The 24182-nt window shown below is 40.7% G+C and overlaps 1 protein-coding gene across 2 annotated transcripts; it reads right to left on the bottom strand.

Moving 5' to 3' along the window:
- Window positions 1-764: 764 nt before the first annotated feature.
- Window positions 765-23280, bottom strand: blmh (bleomycin hydrolase). 2 transcript variants are annotated; one of them, XM_026298944.1, is made up of 12 exons: window positions 23151-23280; window positions 20276-20473; window positions 19934-20043; window positions 18790-18931; window positions 18579-18667; window positions 18380-18472; window positions 11317-11472; window positions 11069-11227; window positions 10914-10981; window positions 9921-10038; window positions 9567-9633; window positions 765-1059 (listed from the first exon to the last, which is right to left on the bottom strand). In XM_026298944.1, exons 1-12 carry the CDS (start codon window positions 23158-23160, stop codon window positions 911-913), a joined length of 1359 nt encoding a protein of 452 aa, XP_026154729.1. In that variant the 5' UTR covers window positions 23161-23280; the 3' UTR covers window positions 765-910. The 2 variants fall into 2 exon arrangements, with proteins under 2 accessions (XP_026154729.1, XP_026154730.1); XM_026298945.2 differs by lacking the exon at window positions 9567-9633 and having other exon boundaries at window positions 922-1059.
- Between the last annotated feature and the right edge of the window lie 902 nt (window positions 23281-24182).

Raw genomic sequence — 24182 nt, 5'->3', positions numbered from 1 at the left:
TCACTATAATTAGACAACAATAATGTCCCAGGTCTCACTAGTAATAGTGAATACAGAGGGTGAACATTAACTCAGCTCACACACCAGCTGTCTGGAGATCAGATGTTCTTACCTTGGCAGGAGTGTTTTAAAAACAGGACGATTTTGAATGTCACCAAAGAGCGATGGCAGAGTCTGCACAGGAGGCATCAGGCATGGAAAGTAACTGTTCTGTATAAATCATCGGGTTCAGCACAACCTGTTCCTGTCTTTAACATCAGCGGGATACAGACAGAAAATACAACAACAAATATGTGGAGGAATGCAGACACACACATGCACACCTATGTACTTGTCTGGTTGCCTGGATGTTATGGGAAAACTACATGTTATTGGAACTTCTGTACATGTTATTCTAAGGAGTGTAAATCACTGCCTGTCCCTAAGAGGTTTGAGTGAGAGACAGACACACAGGTTAAAGACATTTTGAATCTAGTGCAAAACTAAACACTGTAGAACACACACACTGAATTATGGACAGCTTAATCAAACAGAAAACAGCCATCTGTTTTTTACACTATTGCTCAGATTTCTTACATCATGTTATTCTTTGAGATACTGCATGGTCTTAGTATTAAAAGTGTTGATGACGCAATAAACTAACATCATCTTTAAAACTCAGACACCGCCTTATATTTATTTTGCCTCAGAAAATCAGACAAAGATTAACAATGTGAACCTCCACTTGATGGAAGAAAAAAGAAGTCAGAAAAAAGACAGCAGAGTAAAAAAGAAGACATGTTTTTTATTATTTTTTTCTAGAAGAACAGGTTGTTTTGGAGTAAGGTGTCAGGGATATGTTGGAGAGGTAAAAGCAATAGGGCAGTGTCAAATAGACCAGAGGTTGGGGATAAAACCTGGATTTGGACAGTTATGCCAGGGATCCCATTGGGTCCCAGGCAGGAAGTACAATGGGCTCCTGTTGCATCACTTCCAGGACCTCGGATGAGAGGAACCTCTTGTCTACCACCACCTCATACACATACTCAGAAAACCAGTCGTCTGTCATGATCAGGTAACCTACAGTGACAGAAAAGACAAATAATCAGCTGTTAAACAACAACAGATCCTTGCATGAAAGTTGATTTCATCTCACAGTAATTTAAGTAATTTGTGAAGAGCAGAGGTCACCAACGCTGATCCTTGAGATCTACTGCCCTTTTTGTTTTCTAAATATGCCTGTACAATTTGCCACCTGTACTACACTGCTGATTACCTAGATCAGGCGTGGAAGGGATAAGTGGAAAACAAACAGGGCAGTAGATCTTGAGGACCAGGGTTGGTGGCCTCTGAAGTGGAGTGAGTGGAAACTTATTTGAGTGAAGTGAAACATTTGAATATCATCTTCCTCCAGGCCTCCTTCACTACATCCAAGAACCTCCTCTTTGGTCTTCCTCTAGGCCTCCTTCCTGGAAGCTCTAACCTCAGCATCCTTTTACCAGTGTATTCACTGTCCCTCCTCTGAACATGTCCAAACCATCTCAATCTGGCTTCCCTGGCTTTTTCTCCAAAACATCTAACATGAGCTGTCCCTCTGATGTCCTCATTCCTGATCCTATCCATCCTCATCACTCCCAGCGAGAACCTCAACATCTTCAGCTCTGATACCTCCAGCTCTGCCTCCTGTCTTTGTCTCAGTGCCACTGTCTCTAAACCAGACAACATCGCTGGTCTCACCACTGTCTTGTCCACCTTTCCTTTCATTCTTGCCGACACTCTTTTGTCACACATCACACCTGACACTTTCTTCCACCTGTTCCAACCTGCTTGCAAACGTCTCTTCACTTCTTTTCCACACTCTCCGTTGCTCTGGACTGTTGACCCTAGGTCCTTAAAATCCTCCACCTTCTTCACCTCTACTCCCTGTAACCTCACCGTTCTACTTGAATCCCTCTCATTTACACACATGTACTCTGTTTTACTGCGGCTCAGCTTCATTCCTCTCCTTTCCAGAGCAAACCTCCACCTCTCTAGATTTTCCTCCACCTGCTCCCTGCTCTCATTAAAGATGACAATGTCATCTGCAAACATCATGGTCCACGGAGATTCCTGTCTAACCTCATCTGTCAGCCTGTCCATCACCACAGCAAACAAGAAGGAGCTCAGAGCCGATCCTTGGTGCAGCCCCACCTCCACCTTGAACTCCTCTGTCACCCCTACAGCACACCTAACCACTGTCTTACAGCTCTCATACATGTCCTGCACCACTCGAACATACTTCTCTGCCACTCCAGACTTCCTCATACAAAACCACAGCTCCTCTCTCAGTACCCTGTCATACGCTTTTTCCAAATGTACGACGACACAATGCAGCTCCTTCTGGCCTTCTCTGTACTTCTCCATCAGCATTCTCAAAGCAAATATTTCATCTGTGGTTCTCTTTCTTGGCATGAAACCATACTGCTGCTCACAAATGCTCACTCCTGACCTCAGCCTAGCCTCCACTACTCTTTCCCAACTTCATTATGTGACTCAGCTTTATTCCTCTGTAGTTTCCACAACTCTGCACGTCTCCCTTGTTCTTAAAGATGGGCACCAGTACACTTCTCCTCCATTCCTCAGGCATCCTCTCACTCTCCAAGATCTTGTTAAGTAGCCCAGTCAAAAACTACTGCCACCTCTCCTAAACACTTCCATACCTCCACAGGTATGTCACCAGGACCAACTGCCTTCCCACTCTTCATCTCAACAGCTTCCTCACTTCATCCTTACTGATCTTTGCTACTTCCTGCTCCACAGCAGTCACCTCTTCTACTCTGTGCTCTCTAACATTTTCATCATTCAACTCTTCAAAGTATTCCTTCCATCTTTCCATCACACTTGTGGCACCTGTCAACACATTTCCATCCCTGTCCTTGATCACCCTAACCTGCTGCACATCCTTCCCATCTCTGTCTCTCTGCCCCGCCACCCTGTACAAATCCACCTTTCCCTCCTTAGTGTCCAACCTATCATACAAATCCTCATACGCCCTTTGTTTGGCCTTTGCCACCTCTACCTTCACCTTATGCTGCATCTCCCTGTACTCCTGTCTGTTCTCTTCTGTCCTCTCAGTGTCCCACTTCTTCTTAGCTAACCTTTTCCTCTTAACACACTCCTGAACTTCCTCATTCCACCACCAAGTCTCCTCATCTGCTTTCCACTTTCCAGATGACACAACAAGTACCCTCCTACCTCTCTCCCTGATCACTTTAGCTGTAGCTGTCCAGTCATCTGGAAGAACCTCCTGACCTCCCAGAGCCTGTTTCAGCACCTCCCTGAAAGCCACACAACACTCTTCCTTTTTCAACTTCCACCACTTGGTCCTCTGCTCTGCCCTTGTCCTCTTCATCTTCCTCACCACCAGAGTCATCCTACACACCACCATCCTATGCTGTCTGGCTACACTCTCCCCACCCACTACTTTGCAGTCACTGATCTCTTTCAGTTTGAAACGTCTGCACAAGATGTAATCAACTTGTGTGCTCCTGCCTACACTCTTATATGTCGCCCTATGCTCCTCCCTTTTCTGGAAAAATGTGTTCACTACAGTCATTTCCATCCTTTTCCAAAGTCTACCACCATCTGTCCTTCAGCATTCCTGTCCTGCATACCAAACTTACCCATCACTTCCTGAAGTCTGCTCCAATCACCACTCTCTCACCACTAGGGAAACCCTGAATCACATCATCCATCTCCCTCCAGAGTTTCTCCTTCTCTTCTAACTCACATCCTACCTGTGGGGCATAACCACTGACAACATTCAACATCACACCTTCAACTTCCAGCTTCCGACTCATCACCCTATCTGACACTCTCTTCACCTCCAGAACATTCCTAGCAAAATCCTCCTTCAGCCCTTGCTACATTTCCACCTGGTCTCCTGAACACACAAGATATCCACCATATCTCTACATCATATCAGCCAACTCTCTAGTTTTCCCTGATAAAGTCCCTACATTCAAAGTCCCTACTCTAAGTCCTACACTCCTGCCCTTCCTCTTCTCTCTTTGCCCATGAACACGCCTTCCTCCTCTCCTTCTTTCGACCAACAGTAGTCCAATTTCCACTGGCACCCTGTAAGTCAACAGCACCAGTGATGGTTGTTGTTAACCCGGGCCGCGACCGATCTGGTATGAAAGTCATATTTGTGTTTCGCATGTTTGATTTGGTTTAAATTTTACATCGGATGCCCTGACACAACCCTCTGCATTTACCTGGACTTGGGACTGGCACATGAAGACACTGGATTGTGCCCCCGTGTGGTTGCATTAAACAGATCAAATGTCATCACTATAGTAATTATTATGAATAGCTTTTTTTTTTTTTTGGCTTAAAGGAATAGTTTAGGATTTTTCAAGTTGGTGTTAAAACAGAACTGAAGTATCTTTACGTATGTGAGAATAAGTCAGTCATTGTTACTTGTCCTTCACTGACCCCAATTGTTTCCACTTGGAACGTCCCTACACTCTAAACAATGAGGGAACAAACCGCGCAACATTCATTCTGTGCAAAAAAACTGTCTGAGCCTCAGATTCAGCTTCTGTTGTCCCACCAAGCCAATTTTGGTATTTTCTGCAGTTGTGGTGGATTTAAATATTTACCACTTTTGTTCCTTGGAAAGTAGTTCTACCAAACAAGACCAGGAATGTCTCTGTGTTACAATTTTAAAAATGAGAGCTGCCTCTTTAAATTTGATCATAATCATGTGTAGACTAATTCACCATTCACAATCTGTGTTTCAAACTTCTAAATGCAGCATACACTTGGTCGACATCCCTAAATGTTAAGTAATTAACATTCCTTTCCACTTAATACAATTTGACTTGTTTTAGCAAAAACAAAGCAAATTTAATATTTCAGTAAACCATGGCAAAATATTTACAAGCCAACTTCAAACAATGTCAGGACATTTTAGATTTTATGATATTCCTTGACTTTTTCTGTTCTAGATGATTAATCCCAGTCTGTTGGGAGATCACAGATCATTCTTTTCTACCAAGTCCACACTATATTCTGGTAATCCTGGCCAGGTCCATGCCAAACATGCTGAACCCCCTCTGATCTAAAGAAATTTATTTTGGTTTCATCTAACCAAAGAATGTACAGTCAATATTTATGTGGCTACTTTCCATGTTATTTGTTAAGACTTTAGTTAGTTTTGTTATCAATGGTTTTCCTGTTGTACACTGGCTGACATCATGCAATATCCTACACATTGTCAGATGAGTCACTGAAACACCAACTTCTACGTAAAAGATGGAGGTTGGTGCCAAGTCAGGAGCACTTTCCTGTAAATATCGATTGTGTCCTTATGTTTTTAGTGGTATGGCTCTTCCTACACCAACTAACCACTGCTGCAGCTGCAAAATCAAACACACTATGCTTCAACATTGAATAAATAGTTATTTTTAAATGGTACAATTTGGAATCAGTAATCATTTTAGGGTTGTTGCACAGGCGTGGACTTAGTTCTGCTGTATACTCCGTGTCTTCCCTAAAATAGCAGGATATTAGAAAAAAAATGGCATCTGTTCACAGAAAACTTTAATCACGACACATTCTTTTCGAGAGAAGGTTTAGGAACACTTCATGTCACTAATTAAACCGATTATCGGTTCCCCTCTTTCATTGGAAAGGGAGGAGTAGGGAGTGCTGCTGAGACCACTTAACAGAACAAACATCATGTCAATGCATGCATGTTTTAATGGCTTTTAAGTGCACTTTATCGCTAAACTACTGTTTCAACAAGCAGAAGGGTGGAGGACAAGAAGGACCCCTGCCCCTGATGGTTCACACTCCCCCCACCCTACAGAGCAATTCATTCAATTCATTCATTCAATTCAACACTTCTGCTATCACCTCTGCACACCCACCCTGATAAAACTAAACAATGTATGTCTCTCTCCCCCTCTATCAGTACAAGGTCAGTGTGGCCAAATCATTGGGTGGTTATGAGAGCTTGAACTTGCACTGATGGAAGACATGTTGGAAGAAGCTTTAAGCCCCATGCTGAAATGATTCATTAAAATGAAAAATGTCTGTGTGTTTGTCTTCTCAGTAAAGCTGGATGAGAACTGGCAACAAGATCATAAAAATGAATTCAAGTTATTTTACTTTTGTTTTTCCCCTGATGCTACCTCTCGCTCCGTCTCCTCTTTTCCATTTCACATGTGGTCAAATTTGAGCTAACGAGAGAATCCCTCCCACTGTCAAGTTGACTTATCAAAGACGTCAGGCTAACCGCAAGAACGTGCCACGGTTCAAAACAACGTATCGTGGATGGCGTGCCAGTGTGTTGTGTATGCGTGCTCTTCCAAGTACGCAAATCTTAGATGGCACATTGCCTGGTTCTCACTGCTGTATCCATGTGTCTGTTGATGTGAGCTTCCTGGAACCCACGTGTTGGGTGGCATGGTGTGTCTGTCTGTGTGTAGGAATGTTGGGTGTCATTATTTGTTTTTAGGGATAGGCTGACCGTCCCCTCAGAACAGATGGAGGTAAAAAAAAAAACAAAAAAAAAAACAAAACTTTGGAGCAGCCATCTTGAATTTCAACTTCAGCATCAATGCTTAATACATTCAGTTCCAACATTTAAAAAAATAAAATTAAAAAAAAAAAACTTCTGTGAAAGAAAATTTAAACTTTTTTAATTACATCTTCTCATTATGCTTTCTTTGGCAAGAGCTTAATAGCACCCAGAGAAACTTTGCCAACATTAATCTCTTAGCTTTATAAAATTCACCAAAAAAAAAAAAAATTTGTTTAAAAATAAATTGCATAAAACATACAGAATACCCCCCAAAAAATGTTGGTGTAGAGATAAAACACAAGAATGTAAAGGTCAAAGTTCAAAAGAAATGGTTTTGAAAATGTCAACTCGTCTTTTGTGGGTCACAGCAGAGGAGAAAGTTTGCTACTTCATGAATAAAAATGTGAAAACTTTTATTTTCATGTGTGGCACCTATGAATAGATGGGGAGTTTCGCCCTCACAGTTGTAGCTGGACCACAGAAAAGGCAATTTCCATTCCATGGGAAATGAAATGGGACCTTTAAATGAGGTGAAGGGACAGATATGTAACTGTGGTTTGGGTGCAGAATAATGGCAATGGATTAGAAGCATACCAAAAAGCAAATGAAGCCTCGCCTCCCAAGAAGTGTTTTGTCCACTACCAAGGAAATCTTTCTATCCACATTCACATCATCTTCATTGTATTTACTTAACAATAAAATCACCTTGGTAGAAAATAACAGTTTCTCAGTTTCTCTCTCTCTCTCTCCATGTCCAACTCAGTGTGAGCTCAAGACAAATGTTAAGGAGTCAACCTCAGGCTAATGTCCTATCAAATTAAAAGTTAAAAACCTCAGAGCATGTTGCCAAACATTTGTCTAAAGCAGCGTAAAAGGATGAGTCGGGGAGTGAGCAGAGCCATAACAGCAGCTGTGTGAGGGCTGAAAGATGGAGGAAACAGAAAGTTAAACCTCTCATGAGAGACTCCTTCAGGGTTAGGAAGAATATTAAAAGCCCTGGAGGGAAATGTTAAGCCTTTACAAACACACTCTACTCCCCTCTCTGCTCCACAGCCATTACCACCATTACTCCAATTTCTTCTTGGTGATCTTTCAAAAACCATCTCAACATCTTGCTGCCTTTGTTTTTGCTTCTTTCCCAGTTTACCTGGACTACATCTTTATTTCTATTTTGTCCTCTCTCCCTTCTCTTGGATTCTTTCTCTCATTTGCGCCACTTTTTCCCCTCAGCTTTTGTCAAACAAACAAAGCCCCTGGATTCCCAAGTGAACTCTCAAACTTTTGTTCTCAAAAACTTTATTAATTTGGCTGTGGATGGGCTGGGGGCCCTGGCCTTCCCCATCTGCTAGTGTTTATGGAATAAGATATGCGTGAAATACATTTGATTTGACTGAGGGGTTTTCACATGTTTTCCCAACAGTCACTACGGTTTGTGGGTTCAAACAAATACTGTGAGTATGTGTGTGCGTCTCTGCGTGTATATTCTGCGCTGTGTGTGTGTGTGTTGCCAGACGATGCATGACAGGCCTGAAACACTCTCCTATAATTTGCAGTGGAATGTCAAGCCCAAAGATGAAGAGGAGAGGCAGGGAGCGTCAGAGGAAGATGAGAAACAGAGATCAAAGGACAGAGGGAATAACAGCGGTAGACAGTAAAGTCTGGGGCAGTGGTCTAGACTACCTGCTGTGATGTTGGGCCTGTTGCATAAAGACAAACCAAACTTACTGAATCTACAGTTTAACCTGATGCACCAAGTGACTTACTGGTAGTTCAACCAAGACTGATTTAGTTTGATCAATTAAGTTTAGTTCTTGGTCAGAAGAAAATAAATAAGTGAATAGTAGTTAACCAGTAAAGATGAGCAGTAAATATAACAGCTACTTGTTCGCTGAGGTAAAAAACAGAGCCAGAGTCTAAAATGGAAGAAATTCGTTAGTTATTTGCTGGACTGCACCATCCCTTTTCATTTCTTATTTCATTTTCATGGTTTCAGACAGGGATTAGACTAAAGACTAAAGTCAATGGTACAAATCTTGTCTATTTAATAAACTGTTTAAATTGTGTCTTGCTGACTGACAATAATAAAGCTTGCTAACTTAAAGGGTTAGCGAATAGTCTAAAAATGCTCATTATTTTATGTTTAGTTATTAACCCGTAGGAGTCTCGGGTATTTTTGACAGTTTCTGATTTTACCTTAACACAACACAAGGCTCAAATTGAATTTGATTTTATGCGGCGTCATTTAAAATCTACAATGTGATTTCATTATGCTGGTGTGATCGGCAACTTCTGAGGGTTAAGCCTGATTACTCATGTCTATATCAGTAATTCAGACTGTGCAGAATGTAGAACTCAAAAGTTATTTCCATATTTTCCCGTACCAGCGTGCTTTGGTAACAAAATGTGTACTTGGTATGCAAATGCAGGTTGACAGGTCTGCAGTCATTTTGTATCTTATCTTATATAATAGTTCTTATAGTTCTCATGTGAGCAGTCACTGTGTCACTAAGCCTAAAGAACCAAACATTTATCAAAGACATGTGAAGGAATTTTGTCGTGCTACTTTCTGGCCTTAAGGATAAGCTCATTCTGTAACTGTGTTTATGCAATTGTCCCAGAGGCACTGAGCTCCAAAAACACAATAAGGGCCGTTGTGCCTGTGTGCATGTCTGTGAGTATGAAACAGGACACAGCTAATTACAAGTTCATAAAGCAGCAACACAGGGAACCTCTCAGTCTAATCCTGTTCTTAATTCAATAGACACAAACAGGAAGATGATAGTTTATTATAAGACACTGTGGTGTGAGAATGACGCGAAAGAGAGAAGAGAGAGGCCTGGGAGAACCAGGTCTTGGTGAAAGCAAGTATTTTTGATGTTGTCAATCAACACTGAGAAGAGAAATCAGTCTGTCTCTCTGTGATCTGAGGATAAAATACATTTAGCTGATAATTCATTATATCAAAAAAACAATCATAGCCTAAAGAAAAAGGACTAAAATTAGTGTTATGTGTTACCTTTGTTTCCACGATCATCACCCCAGGAGTTTTCCACTCTCCATTTTTCATAACCTTCTTTCCCATCCTGAGATATAGAAAGATTAAGATACAGGTAATTTGGAGATAAGAATGAGAAGCAGAGACAAATGGAAAGAGAGTGTCCTGGCAGCTGGGGCTACTTAGAAGAAGGAAAATTGACAGTGCTATGAAAACTGCAGCCGATTAAAGCAGCATAAACATGTAGTAAGGCCTTGATGCAATAAACCTGGGAAACAATGTGTATTCCTGCTGGTCTGCTTGTATATGTGCTGTATGTTTCTAAGTATTCACTGAACAATCATACACGTGTAGAGTATGTTTGTGTGCGAGTACCTTGTCTGTGACAGCAGTGAGGATCATAGCGTGTGTCATGAGTGAGTCGCCATATATCAGCCGCTCTGCCTTCGAAAGGTTCTTCATCGAAACTCCAAACACAAGCTCGTGGTTGAAACTGCAAAGACACACACACACACACAGAAACTGCATTATATTACTTCCTCTGCTTTAAAAAAAAAAAATCAAGTTCAATTTCTGGCCTTGATGTCGCAAACACACCGACTGTCTCAAATGAAAAGCCAACAATGCCACCGTTTGGATAACTTCATGAGGAATTGTGCATATTATATTCCAACAATCCTAAAATCCCTCTGGTCGGGGCAGAGATGACCATAAAAGGCCAAAGCCAAACCTCTGTAAAAGTCTGGGATTCTACATGGGCTAAGAGACAGCCCCTTTTTCACTCCTGTCTTAAGTATCACTGGAGAAATGAGGCCCCATTAAGCCTCAGTCTCATACCAGGTATAATCTACTCATACAGGGATAGATCTGCCTGAAAGATGAGCTTCAGCCAGAAGTCTGTACCAGACATTTGGCACCACACTGGTTCGGTTCAGTGGTCATATTTAAGTCTGGCGCCAGAAACTCAGACATACATACTGCTGCACCTGAAGGGCACAAAAGATGAGCAACTTTTCCCCTGTGGCAGGGTGACAACTCATGAGGACAGCTTTGGTCTGGTCCAGTCATGTAGACCCTGGCACATGTTTAGACATAGACAGGATTTGGATACAAAGAAGCAGGCCAGCTCACAGGCAAAAAGGATTTTAAGTTTCCCAAAAAACACACCTCCCCTGCACAGCACAGAAGCCACTATAGAAATTCAAAATTTTAGTGCATCCCTGACCCAACCACATGTGATTAATAAACAAAGGTCTACTAATGCTAAAATGATTGAACAGAGTATAAGACTAGAGTTAATTTATGGTTAACATTTCTTTGGTGCTACAGTCAAATAACGCACACTGGACATGTAGGAATTATACTCACACATTCATGTCGTTAATGCCCAGCTTTCCATGGAAATGTTTCCCGACGTCACATCCAAACCACACTGCCTAAGAAAAACAGTAGCTATATTCAGAATATTGAAGTTCATGCAGACACGCTCACATGCACACGCTTATATCGACAATTACACCTACCTCTCCCTCTTTGATGGATTCTGCCGCAGCCTTTTTAAGCAGCTGGATGGGCTGGTTGTTGTACAGAGTTCTGCGGCCCCCAACCATGTTACCCAGGAACTCGACCCTGTATAGCTTCCCATAAGGGTTCTGGGGTCGAGGATCGTTCACAAGGCAGATCTGAGGATTGAGTTACAGTATGAGCTACACATTAGTGACCAATGTCTTCTACATCATGTTTTATCTGTTGTGTTTGAGGGCCCACATACTTTGTCCTGAACGTTGTATAGAGGTTTGACATGCTCCCTGTAAAACTCCTGGGGGGTGAGGGGTCCCATACGATGGAAGTTCTTGTCCTTGTCCCTGTACTCCCAACAGATGGTCTCCGGAGGGCTGCCTAGACAAACGCTAGCCACCCGAAACACCTGCACAGCACACATACATGCACAGAACCTTTCTCAAAAAGTGCAAATTTGCCTTTTAGGACAAACCAATGTTGAACTCATATTTAGTATCCATAGACTAACAGTTCTTGAATCAAAAATCTTAGAAGTCATTAAATACAGTACTCAAAAAAAGTTAGAGACCAGAGACTGAGGCGTTTGTGTTATTGCCTGCAACGGCACTATTTCACTAGCATAAAAAAATGGGAAAACCACAAGTCCAACTGAGCAGGAATATTTGTACTTTCTTTCCTTTAGAGAGTTCATTGTAGAACTTGCAAATCGAATTTCCAGCTGATACTCTCAATGTGTGCAAATCAAACCCTTCCTATTTAATGTCTGTCCCTGCATACAGTCATCTATCAGCACTTGGGCCCCTCTCAACTTTTCCTACATTTTTCCCCTCTATGTTGCTTCCCTCCCCTCCATCTTTTTCATACCCTTCCAATTCCACATTTGGACCCCACACCCTTCCCCTCAACCTTCATCTGTGCCTTCCTGCGGCGCTCGAGTTCAGACTGAGTTCCTGAGGGCTAAATCGAGTTGTTTGGACTGGGCTGTCTGTCAATCTGGCCCTTCTAACCTCTGATACAGTTATCTCAGGAATTTCCCCCTTTTGCTTTTCACCTCTCCCTGGACTCAGGAAACCATTTTTCCATCCAAGCCAATTAGAAAGAGTCTGCAAAAATAAGCTGTATCAAAGTTCATTGTTGATTGGGAGATAAAAGTACAGCAAGATAGTGATGCATTGGTTTGACAAAAGACAGCCATATGCAGAGGTTCTACAAGACAGTGTGTTCTACAGCTAGAGCATTGTTCCAACACTGTGGATGAATGGTGATGGATTCAATTATGGATGTCAGCTACTTCCCAACAAACGAACAAATTAAGCTTCTGTTTACCTGAATATGAATCTAATGGGGGATATTATTGGCACAGTTTGAAGAATGTAGCAGTCATGGAAGCAATTTCCCATTCTTATTCAACACATATCAAATGCAACTACATAAAGATGACATTAAAGCATTTGAGTTTGTAGACTATGAGCCTTGTGTGGCCACAATCCGCATCCCAAACATACCCAGGCACATGCTCAAACAGAGACAAACACAAGAATGCACAAATAAAGGTCTAGCTTACACAAACAACTTGCTTCTTCATCACAGAAATGTGTAAAGTTAAAAGTTAAAAAAAAAAATCTACAGACGCACACAAAATTACACACATGTGGTGGGTCAACAAAGGCATCTGTTCGATCCTGATTCAACTACTTTGTTTAGACTGTCCCATGGGTGAGACGACATGCCAAGGTGTCCATTGCCTTGTCTGGTCTGTTTGCCCAGATGCCCTCAGCACCGTCACAATACATTTCAACCATCCTGTGATCCTTACCCTTTTCTCCTCATTACCCTTTTTTGTCTTTCTCCCAAGAATAATTTTACTCAGCTTGATTTGCAACTTTAAACCTTTCACTTTACAATTATTCTTTCAAACGCCTTGAGACACACAGTAAGCATTTCCCATAATGCCCGATCAGCCTTGTGACCACTGCTCTTCCTCTGTCAAGGCAAATAAAGTAGGTGTGAGGAAAAGGCTGCGCTGACAGAGACCTGTCAGAATAAACAGCCACAGTCACATCAGAGTATTGAAACACCTGCCGCCTCAATGACAGATATGCAGAAGTGACAGAGAAAAAGGTGATAGGGATACGATGAGGTGCAAAGAATAGCGAGGCTGAAAGGCCTGACAAAAACAGTAAAAGGAATAAGATGAAGCAAATGCAGAGACTAAATGGAGTTATAATTAATAAACTCATTCCAAGCCAGTATTTCTCAGATATTAAATTGTGCCAAATTTCATATTTAATTTGTTTGACTTTTCATTAACAAGCAAAAAAAAAAAAAAATCATAAAGATCATACTCTCCCATTAGCAAATATAATATGGTTTAATTTTCAAAACAGGAATTACAGCTGATTTAGCCTAAGCCCTCAGGGTTAACTTCATGGCACTGGAAATCTGCTGGACTTGACTCATGTTTGGACTGAAACTTTACATGCCATCTCATTCACATCTAAACATCTGAACAGTTAACAGGTTTCAGGACCTAGCTGTTGTAGCTGTCTCTTATGGTGTTTGTTAGAGGCTTTTATCAAAAAAAGGTCCACCTCATGTCTGTCTCAATTCTGTGACATAGTAAGTTTGCATCTCTTGCTATAAACAATGAGCTGACTTGGCTGCATGCTCTTGGGGATAACCTTGGCTAATGTTTGATAGTATCTGTGCTCTAGTGGGGCTTGCATCGCTCTCAATGTTTATTTTACATGGCTCAAACAAACAAATTACGTGGCGTTAGGAGTGAAACTAACAAATACACTAAACAAACCTAGCCCAACACACTACACAGACGCTATATATTCTGTATATAGTGGTGTACTGGAGTAAGGCATTCCAGTTGTCTGGATTATGTTGATACTGTGTACCCCAAGTTCAGCCTTTATTCTTTCCTGGACTGTGTGTGGTCCACAGACAGTACTGACCTAAAACACTGTTTAGTGCACTTTAATTATACGCAGAAGTTTTGAGTTTTAGCCACACTGCTAAAACCATCTGAAGCTCTGTGCCTAAAAACAAAAGAAAAAAGGAAGAGTATCCTGAGATTCAAGGAATGAAACATAAGAAAAAAAAGTGATGTTGCATTAAAGGAATTTTAAAAACCATATGCACCAGTTAAAATGCTGAAATGAAATTCAGTACAAATTCAGATGGGCAGGGAACCATCTAGTTTCTGAAAGCTATCACTTCATTTTGATTTATTGAAGAAAACTAATATAGTTCTTTGCTTTTGTCATCTCATGGACAGTGTGCACCTGTAACTGACTACTGTATACTGCAAATAAATAACCAAATAATTGCTTCTGTATAAATATGTGATAACAAGATGCACATGCACCTTATGTTTAATAAAATTCATACTTGGTGTGAAAAAAAACATGCGGTTAAATAACTTCTAGCTTTTAGGAGAAATACTTGTAAGATTTGAACAATATCAAGACAACAGTGTACAAATAAATAATGCGGGTTAAAACATTCAAGACACACAGCAATTAGGGGATGAAACTGGTTCTGACCCAGCTGATGCCAAATTGAGTCATACCATGTGCTTCACTGCCACTCTGAAGTGAATTTATAACCATTGTCTAGAAGCTTGTGAGGCTTGTGAGTGTAAGCAAATGACACCATGCAAACAGTTTGGATAAAAATGAGCGAGGTTTTGATTAAACTCCCATGTTTTGTAAACATGCAACACATATGTTCATTGTTAAATTCTAACAATGGTGCAAAGAAATTAAAGATATGTGACTGGACAACTGGCAAGGTTATGCTCACAGCCCCTAACAATGACACATAAACAGGAACCCACCCACGTTGAACAACAAACCGACTAAGCCAACAGCCAGCAGTGCCAAGCCTCCGAGCTGCAGCACCAAAGTTGTTCTGCAAGTTGATGGCTCTCTCATAAATTAGACTTGTCTCAAGAATCACTCTGTGCTCTCTGAGCCAAGACCGGAGCCGCACATGGTGTTTCTGATTCCATGACGCAATGGAGCATGGAAGGGTTATAGTTGTGGCATGAGGAATACCATCTGTGTATCTGTGTGTGTGTGTGTGTGTGTGTGTGTTTGTGTGTGAGTGTGTGTGTGAAGTCCTGCCTGCATGTGCAGTTACCAGTGAATGTACCTTTACTTGTGTGTACCTGTGTTGCCTACTTGTCCATGGAAGTGACCACAGCTACACACACCATAAACACCATGAAAGAGAAAGACTGACTTGGAAACTTAAACTAATCCACTCGGCCGCAATACTGCAGCATATGGACGCTGTCATGTTAACAGCATCTCTATAAGGAAAATGTCAAAGTGCACTGGACTATTTTGTTCATTCCTAGGTCAATGTGAGTTCAACGCCTGTTACAGAGGTTCTCAGATAATTGTGACATGCTGGATTTAATGAATGTGCCTGAGAAGAATTAACAAAAAAGAATAGATTCTTGACATGCAAAGAGATTATTTGACATCACACACACCCTGGATACAGTAAGTGGAAGCAGAGACACTGACCTGGTTGCCTGTCATGGGAGTGTGTGTGGGTCTGGTGTGATAAAGACCAGGGCACAGTCACAGCTGCCATGCAGGGAGAGTGGACAGCATCACCTCCACACACACCAAAGTAAGACTGACACAGCACTTTGATCCTGAGAAACACATCTGCACGCATAGATGCGAATCCATGCAAACAGTTACTGTAGTGGAAACACTCGTTTCCCAATTGTAGGATTCCAAGAAAACCCAACTACGTCAGCCTACAAACACACACAGACAGCATGACGGCATGTCCACAAACACAGTCGGTCACGAGGACATGCACACATGGGTAGCAATGAAGTGGTCTGTGAAATCACCTCTGTTAGTTTGTAAATCTAATGCTGCTCTGGCAAAAAAACACTGCAATACTAATACACACAGAAATGTGACATCTGAATGAAAAGCTGTGGTTTTGCATGAGTTCATGAATGTCACTACAGTACATGATGCCATTGTTAAATGACCACAGCCTAATAAGATGTCAGTCACCTGGGGTCTATTACATCAGGCCCAACTACAGAGTTATTATTAAACAGTGGTGTTGAAGCTGGTGTAAAGTTTAACTTTATGTCATGTTGATGGTTTAGGGCGTTTTTAAAACTATGATTTACATTAAACTGATGGTATAATTTTAAATTATGTTCATGTTTGTTAATTCATGTTGATACCATATTTCTAACAGCATTTTCACACATCCAGTACACACTACTGTACTTTAGACTTACCTAATATTTGTGATACAACAGTGCAAAATCTTCTATCTTAGTGGTCAGGACAGTATGCCAAGTAGCTGCGCCTATAGCACACTGTCTTTAGCAATTCTGTGTACAACTACTGAAATTTTTCCTTATTTTCTAAGTTACTGGTATGTTATTAGTGATTTGTTCTAATAATTAAATTTTGTTTATTTGTATGGAGGTGTCCTGCTGAATACTGGCTGTTAGTACGATGCTGTTCGTATGTTTGAGACAATATTCTTGAATAATTTTGTCTCTTTATGTCGGTCGTTCTTTTGACATGACCAAATCTTCAATCACCAGCACTCTGACAGAGCGGTGTTCCACAAAACAAATCACTTCCAGGTGGACAAACAAACAGACAGAAAACCCACCATCCCCATCCTGTCGTGCAGTGCAGGGGGAGCAGCCTTTACTGTTACACGGCATATGCTTGTGTGTGTGCAAATTTGTGTGTGTGTGTGTGTGTGTGTGTGTGTGTGGGACAATGGCTGGGTACTGATGAAGGTGACTATTTAAACAAGCCACCAGCCTGCAGCACAATACAAGTACACAATAAAGGCAACAAACAACAAAGGCTACTTAACCAGACCACTATACTGTGTGCCACTGTTTCAATGGCAGGCTGATTGACTGACGGGTCCCTCATGCATTCACTCTCACATACTCACTCACTCTTACACACAAACACACACACTCTTACACACAAACACACACACACAAAGTTACCTCCCCAAGGCACAAAAATACGCACTTCAGCCACATGAGTTTGAGTGAAGGTCTTTTCACTGTGCAGCATCTGATGCAGTGTGGGAGACTGTTCCATAAACAAGATACTATCTTTAATTTTGTGACATGTGGGGCAGTGAAAAGGTGATGTGATGTTTTTTTGTTATCTTTACACACAGTGCAGCCCAGAAATCACACATCAGACAAATACATTTACACATGAGCACTGATGTGCACATATATAAATAGGTGAATTAGACACACTAGTCAGTATGTGCTGTACCATACAAAGTACTACTAAAAAATATTTGCAAACCTATGCAATGTTACGGACAATTAGTTGATACTCTCTTTATTTGCTTCCTTTGAGCCATTAAAAGACAAAAATCTGAATGACAGCAAAAAAAATAAATGTTACCATGCATTTGCAGGAACAGATATTAAGCAGGTTCTGTCATGCAAAACTGCCATGACCTTTTTCATTAATAACAAAAGACTATTTGGATTAGACTATTTGGAAAAAAAAAAAAACACAAAGACCAAAAATAAATAAAATTGCTTACCCCTTATATTTGCATTCATGGTCCCTTACCTATCAAATATTAAAAACTGGCCAGTAAAACATCACTTACAAATTGAATCTTTTTAAAATAAGAACACTTTAACACCAGTGTTAGTTAATGGATGGTCAGTTATTCTCATCAGGTTAACCTAAGCCTAAAAGACTGACTCCGACCCAAATGATTACATACAGACTTTAATCACTCCACCCAGGCTCCTCTGTGGTAATCATTATTTCACAGCCCCCCCTGCTGGTAAAAATAGAGCAGTATTGCAGAGTTAAATGAGGTGTAAGCTATTAAAGGCAAAGGTGCCCAATCCTATATCCTATAGCAGGGTTTGGCACACCTGCTAAATGTCCTCCATAATGATCTTAGCACACATTTATTAATTGAACTATATGGTGGAAAAGGAGTTTGTACTGAATGAATCAACCTCCAAAATACCTTTCTTTAAAGTGGAGACAACATGCAAAGCATGTGTGTTTTGGTTACTTATTTCCATGTTAATACACAGGCAGGATGGGACAATTAGCAATTTTAGCTGCAACACTTTTTAATCTAAACAAATATTGAAGAGGTAATGCAGATAAACCAAATGTACTACCTAGTTCCGCTAGCTAAAAGGTGTTCTGATAAATAGGCTCTTTCTTGTAGTAGCAATGTCCTACAGGAATATTCTACAGAACAGTTGTGTGTGTGTGTTTGTTCAGTCTCACCTCCTCTACCATGGTGTCCATTGCATCACACAGCTCAGCTTTAGTGGCATCACTGGCAACCATGTTCCTCAGTCTTAGGCAGTATTCTCTCAGCTGTAATAAACAGTGACAGAAAAAAGCTCAGCACTTCTTCATTGATTATGTAACTTACTGCTATGTGGTTCTGACTAAACTGAACTGTAAAAAATTTTAAAAGCACCTTATGATTGAGAATGTCATTCATTCTGCGTGACGCCTCTGAGCTGTGTGATTCTGGAAAGCATTTCTTTGGAACGACACCATACTTTTCTGAACACCAACCAGCATACAAGAAATTTGAAAACAACATTTACGTCACTTTAAATCCAGTCAGTTAATGCTAATGTTCTACCAGCGTTGTTACAACGTGGTGCATCATAATAAGAACTGACCAATGAGGTTAACCAGCATGTCCCACTGTCCTCCATCATTTGTGGGATTGGAGAGCAGGAACTGAACCAGGCGTCCGTCCACGGGCTCTTTCCTCTGTGCTGTCTCCACGCAGGCATGGAGGAAATAATAACAACGCTCAATCTGCAGAAAAAAAGAACAAATGCAGTGAGAACGTACAGAGAGAAAAAAGTTACAGATTAGGACTTAAATCTAAAGTAATGCAAGGCTCTCAAATGCTTAAGATTTCACTTAATGTTTATCATTCGGAGGTATGAAAAATTGCATCTCTACTTGAAATTTGATTAGAGATGCAGCGATGAACAGATTTCAAGATTCACCACGCTTTAACACATCACAGTCAATTAATTGTAAAGGCTCCACTACACCGACTGTTTCTGTTGCATGGAACAGAACTGTTGTAACGCACAAAATGATAATGTTGTTTGCATGTTGTTTACAGAGCAGAGGTCACCTTTCGTTAATTCCAAGGGGAGAGAGGGACTTTCGTCTGTCTTTATTGTTATTTTGTGCTGTGTTGTTTCGGTTTCAAAAGGCAGCAATAAGTAAAACCTAATGAGTGTTCATCATTTATGCATTAGTATTGCTGTGAAGTTAATTAATGCATTATATTCGTATAATCGAATCGAATATAAAAACTCATGTTCATGGTGGTTCAACTAGCCGTCTCAATGTGGGAGACAAAAAACACAAGGCCAGAGAGAGAAAGAACATTTAGCCAGGTGTCACTTTGACGTTGACACTGGACGGGTACTGGCTACGACACACAAAAGAGGGTTTTAGTTGGACAATGACTGTATAATAATAGATCCAAGCATAATAACCTGTACAAAAGCAGGAGTGTACACAAACACAAACACATTGTCCTGAGTGAAAAACAACAAAAACATTAATTTACTAAAACATTACAATGGTAAGTAAAAAAATAACCAAAAGAAAATACAGGAAATTAAAGAAAGATGATGAAGCACCTGAACACATAACCACAATGAAAAAACAAGTTTATAAGACAGTAAGATAAATATACAGCTGGGGAAAGCTAAACTATGTACAAGTAATACAGCTCTAAACCAACATGCAGTGAAAAACCACAGTTATGATCTGTGGCTCTAATGTACATCTTACCTTGTCCCAGAAAAAAAGATAGGACTGACTGAACTCAAACTCTTCTATGTTGAACTTCTTCATGAAGGGAAGTCGCATGACGTTGAGGCACGAGAAGATCCAACATCTCCCTAATGATTAAAAGAAGATAAATACAGATTTTGTCACATGGATGCGATGTCTTCAAGATGCTTATAGTGCAACCATCTCAATACTTTTTTTGAGACATTTAGTCTACTTCTGAGACAAGGCCAACATTGTTAGTCTGCCCTATATCCACCAACACATAGTGAGTGGTTTCAGCTGCAGATAGATTTTAGTTGTTGCATCCTGATCGTTGCTGTATGTTATATTATCTCCTACCTGAGTTTTTCTGGTTGGTGATGGGTTTGCCCTCTGTGGGGATAGAGTGCTGGAAGATGTGCACAGTATCCTGGACAGTCTGCCGGTGCAGACAAACCTCCAATGGGTCAATGCAGGTTGACACATTCTGGGCCAGCAGGTAGCGTGGTTCGGCCTTGAGGCGTTTAACAAAGGCGGCTACCTTCTCCTGACTCAGACCTGGAGAAGCAAGAAGTGAGTGATAGAGAGAAAAAGATGAAATGAAGAATAAAAGAAGGGATGTGAGATTATCAGAACGTATGGTGAAATAATGGAGGCAGGAAAGCAAGCATATATAAAGTTAATTTATAACGGGGGGGACTTACACAGCTAGACAGCCAGACAGATGTCTGTACCTATTGAGAAGGGATTTCCTACTGTCCCAATACCCATGACTCATCTGAGCACTTTAGGCATACATAATTCCCACTTAAGATCTAATTTATGTGCACTCATGCACTCAGATGTCAAAATAATGCCTGGAAAATACCAGATCAATAGTCATAAAACAACAGCACATCATTTATTGAATACTACTGATGCATCCCTTTTTTTCCCATCATACAGAAGTTATAGAGAATGGTCTATTATGAGTATTGAACCCAACTGTGATTAGAGCAGTGACACACAACAAAGGACAGCATTGGATAATGAAGAGACAGAAGCAACAGACAAGAAAGAAATCAAGAATGCTGTTTAGCTGTACTATAAGTGGCTCTAGGAAGCTGAGAGATGGCATCACTCATCTGGCTCCATCTGTGAGAGGAACACACTGGAAAGCCTGACTGTTCCCACTGGATGAAAGGAGGAGGGGTGCACACATACTATGACAGAATCAAACTGGCACTGGTGTATGGTTTGTAATTCCATCAAATAATAGTGCAGAGCAATTAAACACGGAGAGGGACATTGCCTAGTCATGCATGCTGCCTAGAGTTCGACCGCTCTCAGTTGCTTTCTGTTATTTTCTGTCGACAAAAAGCTGAAATGCACTGACTGCTGCGGATTACAACAGTCTGATATGAGCATTAGCTGTCATGCTCGTACTGTCTGAAACTGCAAAAGTAAGGCTATGGCAGAGAATATTTCAGAAGCAGGTTCTGTGGTCCTATGAAATATTTTGTATAACTAATAATGGGAAAATAGCAAGAGACAAGTCTTCGATCTGTAACAGAGCACGAGGTCAAGGTTTTTAGGTTAATTTTATTTTTATAGTACATTTACAACAGCTCTTGTTGCTCAAAGTGCTTTACGTGGTGAAAAGAGATTATTAAAATAATTAAAATATATAAGAACAATTAAGCTTCAGCTAAAGATATAAACAAAAAAAAAAAAAAACCCACAAAAAACATATCATTAAAAACCCACAGGATCAAATAAGTAGACCCAACTACAAAACAAATACATAACAACCAGTGCAAAAAGTGAGTCTCAAGGAGAGATTTAAAGTGCTCCAGAGTCTGTGCGGTGTTAATGTTGTGGGGCAGACCGTGTCAGAATCTGGGTTTCGCCACCTCTAGTTGTAAGTTTAGTCCTGGCGACTATTAAAAGCTGCTGGCAAGGGGACCTGCTGGTTCTGGCTGGAGCATGGACATGTAAAAAATTAAAAATTTTAATCTTGTGGGTTAAAGAAAGCAAGCACAAGGTTATATGAACCTGCAGTTTTGTCGCTGCCAGGAGACACTGAGCCGTGTTCGAAGTCTTTGGCAGGAAGGTATGGCATTACCTTTGCCAAACTTCTCCGTCCTCAGGCAATTTAACTGTGCCTGCACAGAAACTTTATCTGGTTTTAAAGGGAAGTATATTTGTAGGTCATCCACATAACAATTAAATTAAATATTATATTGTTTTAGAATAGATCCAAGAGGCATTTGGCAGTACACCCTGCAGGATCTTACACAACCTTAATATATGAAGGGTGTGTGTCGAACAACAGATACTGGAAAGGCCAAGCCCAACTAAAGGTCGCAGGTCAGGCTCAACAAGTCCGTGGTCATGACAGACTATGGTGTTCTGCTAAGGAGGGTGGCCGAGGACAGGCAGCCAGGATTAGTTGCAAGTTTACACGTCAACATTTATACAACTGGTTTTATATTACCTAAGCCCTTTATTATGCACATCACTGCTCATTTGCAAAGCGCTGAACTAGTTGCATAATAACAGTGGCAGCTCAGCAGACACAGTAGCTGACAACCACAGTTCAAATATCAAAATATTATGAGACTATCAATGAAACTATTAATGGCTTTATGGGAGGTTAAACAGGAAAAATACAGGATCTACATCATATTTTGTTATAATAATCATCTGACCAGAGCTCAAACTTCAGCCTGAGCTACCAATATAAAAAAAGTGTAGTAAAACAATAAAACTGAGATACTACTCCACTGAGATAACTTATAAAACCTTAGCCATCGCTGAAAACTATATATTAAAGTGGGGGTGTGACAGTGGAAACCTGTTTGAGGGTCAAACCTGTGCTTGTTTGGGAGAACTGGTCTTAAATGAAACCGTACCCCTTTAAAGACTTTGACAGATTCTGGCTTGTCCAGCCCCATTTCTTGAGTAGCTAGCTACACAAGCTAACATCCCCAGCCCCCGGAGCCGACAGCAGCTTTTACACAGCCGGTTAAGGCGTTAAGGATGGATGTGTCCACAGGCTGGGGTGTGGTACCGATGGGCAGGAGCCCACCTGAGTAAACGACGGCGAAGTCATGCTAGCAGCTGGCAGGCTAACCCGTGCTAACTTAGCCTGTTAGCTCCGTTAGCTGTCATCCTGTAGCTGTCACACAGAAATTACACTCAGCCTGACACGAACCACCGTGACCGACACAGGACAAGGTGGCACCCAACCTACCGCTTTCCATGTTCCCGAGGAGCTTGAGGAGCGTTGTCTGTTTCTCTGAAAAGTCACCGGCTCTTTGTTTAACTCATTCACCGACTGTCAGTCACTGCGATCCCTGGGTGCGCTCGTTTATGGACTCGCGGTTGGTCTTTGACGTTGCAGCTGGGCGGAGTTTGTGGTGCTGTGGTTAAAACATGCTGTTTATTTTATGTTTTGTTTTTTTTTTTGTTTTCCTAAACAAAGAGAGTGAATATTTCCTTGCGTTGATCCACAACCTAAAGACTGAGGTTATCATCGTGATAAATTAATTAATAATTACTGATGAATTAATAAGTTTTTCCAGCTGTTTTATTTTCCACGGTGGCTTGGTGGTTATCACTTTTCTAAAATTAATTGATAATTACTGACGAATTAATACGATTTTTCGAGCTGTTTTATTTTGCCTCATCGTCCTATATTTTTTTACCTTCCTGTTATTCCCGCACATCATGTGATTGAGACAATACGTGTAAAAATAAACAAGCGCACCCAAAATCAAGCTTAACGGAGTAATTGCGCACAAAACATCCGGTTTATGAAATAAAATCATGCATTATTATTTTTCAGTAATTCAAACTCCAAGTCTGACAATATCGAAAAATGTAGAAAAGACCAATATTTGTTGTATTTGATTTTAGTGTCTTGGTTTTCTGTAGGTCTCTTTAACATTAACAAACATCTTTTATTTTGAAGGAACTCTACTGACATCCACCTGCTTTTTATGGCTGGGAAAGTCCAGAGTGTAAAAGCCAAAACCTTTATTCATGTAGACTCATGTAGACTCAGTAATGAACCTTGAAACTTTTGTCCTTACAAGAGGTTATTGTTGTAAATTCAATAAGCTGAGGTCAACACTCCACCAACAATTAGTGTGAGAGCAATATGTACTCTTCATCAGAAACAACATATTGCACAAAACAACTATCTGACAGGAATTACATTTTACTGTAAATACACCAAATGAATAAAATTGGTATTTACAAAAGAAATGGAACTAGTTAGTTT

This window comes from Mastacembelus armatus, chromosome 13 (assembly GCF_900324485.2).
Source record: "Mastacembelus armatus chromosome 13, fMasArm1.2, whole genome shotgun sequence".
In the NCBI taxonomy this organism is placed as follows: domain Eukaryota; kingdom Metazoa; phylum Chordata; class Actinopteri; order Synbranchiformes; family Mastacembelidae; genus Mastacembelus; species Mastacembelus armatus.
The sequence above is the reverse complement of the archived record's forward strand: the minus strand, read 5'-3'. Positions and strand labels throughout refer to the sequence as shown.